The 11,247-nt window shown below is 41.9% G+C and overlaps 1 protein-coding gene across 1 annotated transcript; it reads left to right on the plus strand.

Annotated features, from left to right (window-relative positions):
• Nucleotides 1–9,556: 9,556 nt before the first annotated feature.
• On the plus strand, nucleotides 9,557–10,171 carry LOC138356784 (asparagine-rich protein-like). Its single transcript, XM_069313106.1, has one exon. The coding sequence runs from the start codon at nucleotides 9,557–9,559 to the stop codon at nucleotides 10,169–10,171; it is 615 nt and encodes a 204-aa protein (XP_069169207.1).
• Nucleotides 10,172–11,247: the final 1,076 nt, after the last annotated feature.

Raw genomic sequence — 11,247 nt, forward strand, 5'->3', positions numbered from 1 at the left:
CGTTGTCAACGGTGAGAGGCGACGGTGGCGGGTCCTGGGCCTTGTGAGAGCAACCCGTCCACTTGTAAATTACGTCGATATTTGGCCGTAGCACCTACAAGGGAAAAGCGACGTAATTTGTAGGAGAACGAGTTGAGAGGATTCCCTCAGCTGGAGGCCAGGGAATGCTTGCTTAGACGGTGGCTCCTACATTACACATGCTACACATTTCCTTTTAATTCTGAAATCTTTTTTCTATCCTTTCTCCGTCTCTCTCTCTCTCTCTCTCTCTCTCTCTCTCTCTCTCTCTCTCTCTCTCTCTCTCTCTCTCTCTCTCTCTCTCTCTCTCTCTCTCTCTCTCTCTCACTCTCTCTCTCTCCTGGACCTGGTGGCCGCACCCTGCTGACTGCCGCTCACCCTCCCACCCACACTGTATGAAGGAAGATCATCAGAGTAACACGAGTCTTGCGCCGGAACTTCTCCTTTAAAAATAACCTCACAGCAAGTTTATGAATAAAAAGGTGATGATTCTTCACTATCGGTCGTCCAAGTTTAGTCACACTTGCACTTCTCGAGCCGGCTGAACCACTTTTGCCACATACAAGATGGGAAGTTGGATAAGTTTGAGATAATGTCTTGATTGGCGGAGAAATTTCTGCAATTTTTTAATGGGAAAATACTTGGCTTTGGGGAAAGTCCTCTTGACTGTGTAGGTAGAATGACGGGGTAGATAAATGTTTTTATTTAAAAATAAAATTCCTAGGTTTTGATTGGGAAGTTGACTTGTCGTGAGGCAACTAGCTCGTGAGGTCAAGACAATGTTCACACTTTTATGGATAATTATTTTATTATTAGCTCTAAATGCTATAATTTAGTTTTAATGGAGGAGAGCTATTCACTTTTGGGAAAACTGATGTAAAATGGCGTAGAATGCTTGTAAATGGTGTAAAATGCTTCTAATGGTGTAAAATGCTTGTAAATGCGGAACACCTATAAAACTACCAATATATCATCTCTTGAAATTGTGAAATTAACTGATTATCATTTTCATAGTCTCAGTAGCGCAGTGGAATACGTCCTCACCTCCCGACTGACACTGCCAGGCTCGATCCCCGGTCGGGACTGGGTGGAAACTGAGTGCCCAAATGAGCAACAGAGATATTAGAAAAATTTTTTTTAGTGTCAGAGTGGTTGACAAATGGAATGCATTAGAAAGTGATGTGGTGGAGGCTGACTCCATACACAGTTTCCAGTGTAGATATGATAGAGCCCAGTAGGCTCAGGAACCTGTACACTCGTTGATTGACAGTTGAGAGACGGGACCAAAGAGCCAGAGCTCAACCCCCGCAAGCACAAATAGGTGAATACGGCCGCCCACCACCCTCACACACACACACGGCCGCCCACCACCCTCACACACACACACGGCCGCCCACCACCCTCACACACACACACGGCCGCCCACCACCCTCACACACACGGCCGCCCATCACCCTCACACACGGCCTCCCACCACCCCTCACACACGGCCGCCCACCACCCTCACACACACACACGGCCGCCCACCACCCTCACACACACGGCCGCCCATCACCCTCACACACGGCCTCCCACCACCCCTCACACACGGCCGACCATCACCCTCACACACGGCCTCCCACCACCCCTCACACACGGCCGCCCACCACCCTCACACACGGCCTTCCACCACCCCTCACACACGGCCGCCCATCACCCTCACACACGGCCTCCCACCACCCCTCACACACGGCCGCCCACCACCCTTACACACACACTCCGGCCGCCCACCACCCTTACACACACACACACACCGGCCGCCCACCACCCTCACACACGGCCGCCCACCACCCTCACACACACACACGGCCGCCCACTACCCTCACACACACACACGGCCGCCCATCACCCTCACACACGGCCTCCCACCACCCCTCACACACGGCCGCCCACCACCCACATACACACTCAGGTGACAGTCGCTCTATCAACTGGGCTACTGAGCAAGTCTCTGAAATCCTTCCTTATCTGGCAGCGGACCAGACGACTAATGGCAGTACATTAAGGGACAGGAAATTCCCTCTAAGTGAATCCCCGATTTTCCTACATCCTCTATGGTAAGCTTCTCCAGACTGGTCTCTTGGGGCGGCGCCCTAGTGAGAGAGAGAGAGAGAGAGAGAGAGAGAGAGAGAGAGAGAGAGAGAGAGAGAGGGAGCGAGAGAGAGAGAGAGAGAGAGAGAGAGAGAGAGAGAGAGAGAGAGAGAGAGAGGGAGCGAGAGAGAGGGAGCGAGAGAGAGAGAGAGAGAGAGAGAGGGAGCGAGAGAGAGGGAGCGAGAGAGAGAGAGAGAGAGAGAGAGAGAGAGAGAGAGAGAGAGAGAGAGAGAGAGAGAGAGAGAGAGAGAGAGAGAGAAAGCGGTGCTTCTTATTTTCTGTTACAGAACAGTGTCCACAATTTTCCCTCACCGAATAATGACATGTGTTGCCATTATTTCTTGAACACATCCGTGTCATGTTTCCACACCCGTTACCTGTTGCCACACCTGTTACCTGTTGCCACACCTGTTACCTGTTGCCACACCTATTACCTGTTGACACACCTGTTACGTGTTCCCGCTACTCACGCGCGTTGAATTGTCGGTTTTATGATAAATTTACTGGCAACTTCAGGTATAACAAGCATTGAAGGCTGTTATTAAAAATGTTATCATCACATTTACACAGACACACACACACACACACACACACACACACACACACACACACACACACACACACACACACACACACACAAATATATATATATATATATATATATATATATATATATATATATATATATATATATATATATATATATATATATATATATATATGTAGGTTGTAGCCAGAACACAGTTCTTGGCCTACTATGCAAGGTCCGATTTGCCTAATAAGCCAAGTTTTCCAAAATTTCCATATTTTTCATTTTTTTCTCTTATTTAATGATCAAGCTATTCATTTCATTATGCATGAGCTAATTTTCTTCAGTTTGACTTAAAACTAACGTAGATATATGACCAAACCTAACAAACCCAACCTAACCTAACCTAACCTATCTTAATCTAACCTAAACTAACACAACTGAGTCAATAATTTATGTTCATAATATAATATATTAATAATAATTCAAATAAACTAATTGGAAGCAATTTATTGAAAATAAAGAAAATCGTTCGACCTATTAGGAAAATCGGGACTTGCATAGTAGGCCGGGAAGTGCGTTCTGGCTACTAAGTACGACATATTTATATATAGACATATGTCGTACCTAGTAGCCAGAACGCACTTCTCAGCCTACTATGCAAGGCCCGATTTGCCTAATAAGCCAAGTTTTCATGAATTAATTGTTTTTCGACTACCTAACCTACCTAACCTAACCTAACCTAACATTTTCGGCTACCTAACCTAACCTATAAAGATAGGTTAGGTTAGGTTAGGTAGGGCTGGTTAGGTTCGGTCATATATCTACATTAATTTTGACTCCAATAAAAAAAAATTGACCTCATACATAATGAAATGGGTAGCTTTATCATTTCATAAGAAAAAAATTAGAGAAAATATATTAATTCAGGAAAACTTGGCTTATTAAGCAAATCGGGCCTTGCATAGTAGGCTGAGAAGTGCGTTCTGGCTACTAGTTACGACATATATATATATATAATATATATATATATATATATATATATATATATATATATATATATATATATATATATATATGTGTGTGTTTGTGGGTGTGCGTGCGTGTGTACTCACCTAATTGTGCTTGTAGGGGTTGAGCTCTGACTCTTTGGTCCCGCCTCTCAACTGTCAATCAACTGATGTACAGATTCCTGAGCCTACTGGTCTCTATCATATCTACATTTGAAACTGTGTATGGAGTCAGCCTCCACCACATCACTGCCTAGTGCATGCCATCTGTTAACTACTCTGACACTGAAAAAGTTCTTTCTAACGTCCCTGCGGCTCATTTGGGTACTCAGTTTCCACCTGTGTCTCCTTGTTCACGTACCACCCGTGTTAAACAGTTTATCTTTATCTACCCTGTTAATTCCTCTGAGAATTTTGTAGGTAGGGATCATGTCTTCCCTTACCCCTCTGTCTTCTAGTGTCGTGAGGTGCCTTTCTCGCAGCCTTTCTTCGTAACTCATGCCTCTTAGTTGTGGGACTAGCCTAGTGGCATATCTCTGAACTTTTTCAAGCTTCGCCTTGTGCTTGACAAGGAACGGGCTCCATGCTGGGGCCGCATACTCCAGGATTGGTCTTACATATGTGGAATACAAGGTTCTGAATGATTTCTTACACAGTTTCCTGAAGGTAGTTCTGATGTTAGTCAGCCTCGCATACGCCACATATGTTATTCTTTTGATGTGGGCTTCAGGAGACAGGGTTGGTGTGATATCAACTAGATCCTTCTCTCTGTCCGTTTCATGAAGAACTTCATCTCCCATTCTGTATCCTGTGTCTGGTCTCCTTTTTCCACTTCCTAGTTTCATTACCTTAAATTTACTCAGGTTGAACTTAACTAGCCATTTGTTGGACCATTCATGCAGTTTGTCTAGGTCATCTAGTAGTCTCATACTATCTTCCTCCGACTTAATCCTCCTCATAATTTTTGCATCATCTGCAAACAATAAGAGGAATGATTCTATACCATCTGGAAGATCATTTACTTTGTTTTAAGAAGAAGTTTCATAAGAAACAGTATGGGTCCATCACTGAAACCATGTTGGTGTTGTTATACAAAGTTCCTTCGCTCCAGATGTTCGACTAGCTTTTTTTCGCAAAATTTTCTCCAATACCTTGCATGGTATGCAAGTTAGGGACACTGGCCTATAGTTCAGTGCCTCCTGAATTTCACCCTTCTTGTATATTGGGACTACATTTGCAGCATTCCAAATTTCTGGCAGTTCACCTGTTACCAGTGATTTGTTATACACCATGGAGAGTGGCAGGCACAGTGATTCTGCTCCTTCCTTTAGTATCCATGGTGATATTCCATCCGGGTCTATAGCTTTTGTCCCATCCAACTCTAGCAAAGCTTCCAAACATTTCCACTGGTAATCTCAAATTCCTCTAGTGGTGCCTGGTTAATTATTCCTTCTCTTATCTCTGGAACTTCTCCTTGCTCTAATGTGATGACTTCCTGGGATTTCATATTGAGTTCCTTGCACACTTCTTTGTTGTTTGTAGTGATTCTGTCTGCCTCTATCTTCAGTTTCATTACCTGTTCCTTCATTGTTGTCTTTTTCCTGATGAGGCTGTGCAGCAGTTTGGGGTGGGTCTGAGCCTTGCTTGCTATGTCGTTTTCATATTGCCTTTCTACCTCTCTACTCACCCTGACGTATTCATTCCTGGCTCTCTGGTAACCTTCTCTGCTCTCAAGTGTCCTGTTATTCCTATAGTTTCTTCACGCTCTTTTACTTTGTTGCTTAGCTAGCTTACATCACTGATTAAATCATGGGTTTCTCATCTGCATTTCATTTTTTACCTTTTGGGCCGGGTTAAACTTTTCTGCTGCCTCCTTGCACTTCTGTGTGATGTATTTCATTATGTCTTGGGCCGTCTTTTCCCTTAGCTCTGATTCCCATGTTACATCCGTTAGGAATTTTCTTATCTCCACGTAATTTCCCTTACGGAATGCTAGCCTTTTGGTTTCAGTTCCCTTTATCGAGTACTTTAGCCCTTCTTCGACCAGATACTAAAACGTCAGTACACTGTGATCGCTCATTCCTACTGGGGCCTCGAAGTCAATTTCCCATATGTCGGAGTCATTCAGAGTGAAGACTTGGTTGAGTCTCGCTGGTTCATTGTTTCCCCTCATCCTAGTGGGTTCCCTGACATGCTGACTTAGAAAGTTTCTTGTCACCACCTCCACTAGTTTGGCTCTCCATGTATCTTCTCCTCCGAGTGGTTTCTTGTTCTCCCAGTCTATCCTTCCGTGATTGAAGTCCCTCATGATGAGCAGATGGAATCGATTTCTGCAGGCAGCACAGGCTCCCATCCCAATGTTATTAACTGTCATGTTGTTTTTGTCATACTCTTGCCTGGGTTTTCTGTCATATGGTGGAGGGTTATATATCACCGCTACTACTACTCAAGGTCCTCCCATCATCATGGGGCCTGTTATGTAGTTTCTAAGCCCTCACAGCCCGGGATAACCATCTCCTTGAAACTCCGTTCCTTTCTCATGAGTAGGGCCACTCCACGTCCTCCCCTGTCCTCCCTCTCTTTCCTTATTACAGTGTAATAAGGAAAGTATAATAATCCTGGGGAAACACCCCATTTCTTATGATTCCTGAGAGAGTACTCAAGGAAATTCCTGTTTCAAATCTACCTCCGAGGTCTGACACTGTTATATATATATATATATATATATATATATATATATATATATATATATATATATATATATATATATATATATATATATATATATATATATATATATATATCACTAGGAAGGGGTCAACATAAGAATTTGGGATGCTATAGAGAGTGTGAGTTAAACGTTACTTAGTGTTTGACCCTTCTCACACTTCTCACACAAGCTCTCTCACACTTACTCACCCATGATTACCACAAACAAAATTCTCAAAGGAATTGATTGTATAGAAAAAAGACAGTCAATTCAGCTCGCCTGGTAATCGCACAAGGGAACACAAGTGGAAAATGGGTACCCAAGTGAGGAACAGAGATATCAGAAAGATATTTTTTAGGGTTAGAGTTGTTAACGTATGGAATGCTTTTAGAAGTGAGATGGTCGAGCCAGATTTTATACACAGCTTCAAATGCAGATATGATAGGGCCTAATGCGGGGCAGCTGCTATTTATTTATTTCCTCTTCTGATTTATGCATATTTGTCTAACCTACGCTTGAAACAAGTCTGGGCTCACTCGTCTATTGTGTTTTCCGGTAATATGTTCCCTGCATCAACAACCCGGTATCCAAATCAGTAATTTTCCTGGTCTTTCTTGAATTTAAAGTTCTACAATATATATTCATTGATTAGAATACAATTTTGGTATCGATATATTGAAAATCCTATTTATATACTCTGTTAAACAATTTTATTTATTTATATTTTTCATTCAAATGAACCCCTACTATTCGTATTGCTAGTAATTGTAAAATTTTCTTTTTTAATCTCTCCTGAAAAGTTAGGTGTCAATATACGTTCAAGTTAACTAATGTTGAGTTTCTAATACAGAGATCAAAACTGAACTGCATAATCTAAAATGGACCAAATAGAGGCAACATAAAGGTGAAGAGAAATGTTAAATGTCGCATTGCTGGCGCTGCCATTCTCGCAAATTCGTAAAGTCAATATTGACTTATTAACTACGTGCATAGGTGATATACTAAACATAATAGATACCCTTAAAAAGATTCATAGAAAACACCGACCTTACCTAACCTTGTTAGTATCTTAAGATAAGCATCTTATTGCTTCGTAATTACAATTATTACTTAACCTATACCTATTATAGGTTAGGTAATAATTGTAATTACGAAGCAATAAGATGCTTATCTTAAGATACTAACAAGGTTAGGTAAGGTCGGTGTTTTCTATGAATCTTTTTAAGGGTATCTATTATGTTAAGTATGTCACCTATGCACATATTTAATAAGTCAATATTGACTTATTAAATTTGCGAGAACGGGTTGCGCTGCTAGATATAAATTCTAGAAATCTATTTGCTTTATTCTGCACGTATATGCAAATTTTTTTGAAAATTTTTGTAATCTATTCTCGTCTATTAAGTTTTTTCTGAATAGAGAGAGAGAACTCCTCATCTCCCTCACCATTACCAGTGCCTCCACACACACACACACACACACACACATCAAGCCATCCTTCAGAGAGAATTCAGGCAATAGTTGAATTAATATACATCTCTCGCTCACTTCTCCTGCCGTGCATTAATGCAAGCCAGTTAGTTAACTAAAAGCGATGAAACAATGTCAAAATTATATTTGTCACACTGTATTCATGTACTAAATAACCTGTGATTCCTAAATCAGTAATGATAATCACAATTTTTAAATTATAATGGTGGATTCGTAGATCAGCAAATAATGTTGTTATTTCGTAAACAAATTAGTACCCATTCAGCAAATATTTTATTTACAAATGAGACCTGATTAAAGGTATTTGTTAAATCAATAAAATAAAATAAAATATATTTGTTGGGTGGAAATTCAAATAGAGACTCTTTATGTTATTAAGACTCATAATGTTATTATGAGTCATAATGTTATTATGAGTCATAATGTTATTATGAGTCATAATGTTACTATGAGTCATAATGTTATTATGAGTCATAATGTTATTATGAGTCATAATGTTATTATGAGTCATAAGGTTATTATGAGTCATAATGTTTTTATGACTCATAATGTTTTTATGATTCATAATGTTATAATGAATCATAATGTTCCTATGAGTCATCAAATGTAACGAAAGGTTCTGGTTCCACTACGAGTGGTATATTACTTAAAGTTATTCCATATCAGCAGTGCCAGGATATGAACGTGACAGTGACAAGACCGGGCAGTTCAAGGATTTGAGAGTCGATTAAACTCTCAGAGAGATGTAAGAAGAAAGTACCACCTTGGATGCGATAGTGATGTACAGTATTACATTACTATGGCAACAATAATGCCGGGAAATACCACCATGACAAGACAGGTGCTGTAAAGTAGCACCATGGCAACAACAGTGCCGTAAAGTAGCACCATGGCAACAACAGTGCCGTAAAGTAGCACCATGGCAACAACAGTGCCGTAAAGTAGCACCATAGCAACAACAGTGCCGTAAAGTAGCACTATGGCAACAACAGTGCCGTAAAGTAGCACCATGGCAACAACAGTGCCGTAAAGTAGCACCATGGCAACAACAGTGCCGTAAAGTAGCACCATGGCAACAACAGTGCCGTAAAGTAGCACCATGGCAACAACAGTGCCGTAAAGTAGCACCATGGCAACAACAGTGCCGTAAAGTAGCACCATGGCAACAACAGTGCCGTAAAGTAGCACCATGGCAACAACAGTGTCGTAAAGTAGCACTATGGCAACAACAGTGCCGTAAAGTAGCACCATGGCAACAACAGTGCTGTAAAGTAGCACCATGGCAACAACAGTGCCGTGTAAAACCACCATGGCAACAACAGTGCCGTAAAGTACTACCGGGAAACAACAGTGCCGTTGGATACCAACATTGCAACACTAGTGCCGTAAAATACCACTATGGCAACAACAGTGCCGTAAAGTAGCACCATGGCAACAACTGTTCCGTAAGGCACCACCATGGCAACACCAGAGCCATAAAGTACCACTGTGGCAACAACAGTGCCGTAAAGTACCTCCGTGGTAACAACAGTGCCGTAAAGTACCACCGTGGCAACAACAGTACTGTTAAGTACCACCGTGGCAACAACAGTACTGTTAAATACCACCGTGGCAACAACAGTACTGTTAAGTACCACTGTGGCAACAACAGTGTGGTAGAGTACCATCATGGCAACTACAGTACCGTACAGTACCAACAACAGTACTGTTAAGTACCACCGTGGCAACAACAGCACTGTTAAGTACCACCGTGGCAACAACAGCACTGTTAAGTACCACCGTGGCAACAACAGTACTGTTAAGTACCACCGTGGCAACAACAGCACTGTTAAGTACCACCGTGGCAACAACAGCACTGTTAAGTACCACCGTGGCAACAACAGCACTGTTAAGTACCACCGTGGCAACAACAGCACTGTTAAGTACCACCGTGGCAACAACAGTACTGTTAAGTACCACCGTGGCAACAACAGTACTGTTAAGTACCACCGTGGCAACAACAGTACTGTTAAGTACCACCGTGGCAACAACAGTACTGTTAAGTACCACCGTGACAACAACAGTGTGGTAAAGTACCACCATGACAACAACAGTACTGTTAAGTACCACCGTGGCAACAACAGTACTGTTAAGTACCACCGTGGCAACAACAGTACTGTTAAGTACCACCGTGGCAACAACAGCACTGTTAAGTACCACCGTGGCAACAACAGTACTGTTAAGTACCACCGTGGCAACAACAGTACTGTTAAGTACCACCGTGGCAACAACAGTACTGTTTAGTACCACCGTGGCAACAACAGTACTGTTAAGTACCACCGTGGCAACAACAGTACTGTTAAGTACCACCGTGGCAACAACAGTACTGTTAAGTACCACCGTGACAACAACAGTACTGTTAAGTACCACCGTGGCAACAACAGTACTGTTAAGTACCACCGTGGCAACAACAGCACTGTTAAGTACCACCGTGGCAACAACAGTACTGTTAAGTACCACCGTGGCAACAACAGTACTGTTAAGTACCACCGTGGCAACAACAGTACTGTTAAGTACCACCGTGGCAACAACAGTACTGTTAAGTACCACCGTGACAACAACAGTGTGGTAAAGTACCACCATGACAACAACAGTACTGTTAAGTACCACCGTGGCAACAACAGTACTGTTAAGTACCACCGTGGCAACAACAGTACTGTTAAGTACCACCGTGGCAACAACAGTACTGTTAAGTACCACCGTGGCAACAACAGTACTGTTAAGTACCACCGTGGCAACAACAGTACTGTTAAGTACCACCGTGGCAACAACAGTACTGTTAAGTACCACCGTGGCAACAACAGTACTGTTAAGTACCACCGTGGCAACAACAGTACTGTTAAGTACCACCGTGGCAACAACAGTACTGTTAAGTACCACCGTGGCAACAACAGTACTGTTAAGTACCACCGTGGCAAGGGCAGTGCTATAACACACCAAGTAGCGACGTGCCGGAAGCACCTGAATAAAAGATGCCGGGCATAATTCTCTTATGCTATAATGAAATGGTAATGAAAGTGGAAGAAATTATTCACGACTCTTCCTATTTTTTAACTCTGACGTTTTCATGAGCAATTAAATTAGGCTTCATTAATTAACGGCTTACTTTTAAACAATACAAAATATTATGGCAGAATTGTAAACATAAATAAAAACAATTATTTTATTTCATATAAAACTGAAATACTGTTTTACCTATATAAATAAAAATGTGAATGTTCATTTGTTTAAAATTGCTAGTCCCTGAAAGTTCTTTACCAATTGTTTTGAAATTTTGACACAACGTTCCATTCGCAAACGGGCGTGTTTTTATATACCTA

Source organism: Procambarus clarkii, chromosome 74 (genome assembly GCF_040958095.1).
Source record: "Procambarus clarkii isolate CNS0578487 chromosome 74, FALCON_Pclarkii_2.0, whole genome shotgun sequence".
In the NCBI taxonomy this organism is placed as follows: Eukaryota; Metazoa; Arthropoda; class Malacostraca; order Decapoda; family Cambaridae; genus Procambarus; species Procambarus clarkii.

Coding starts and splice junctions, on each gene's coding strand:
- LOC138356784 (XM_069313106.1), top strand. CDS start 9,557: ATGGCAACTACAGTACCGTACAGTACCAACAACAGTACTGTTAAGTAC.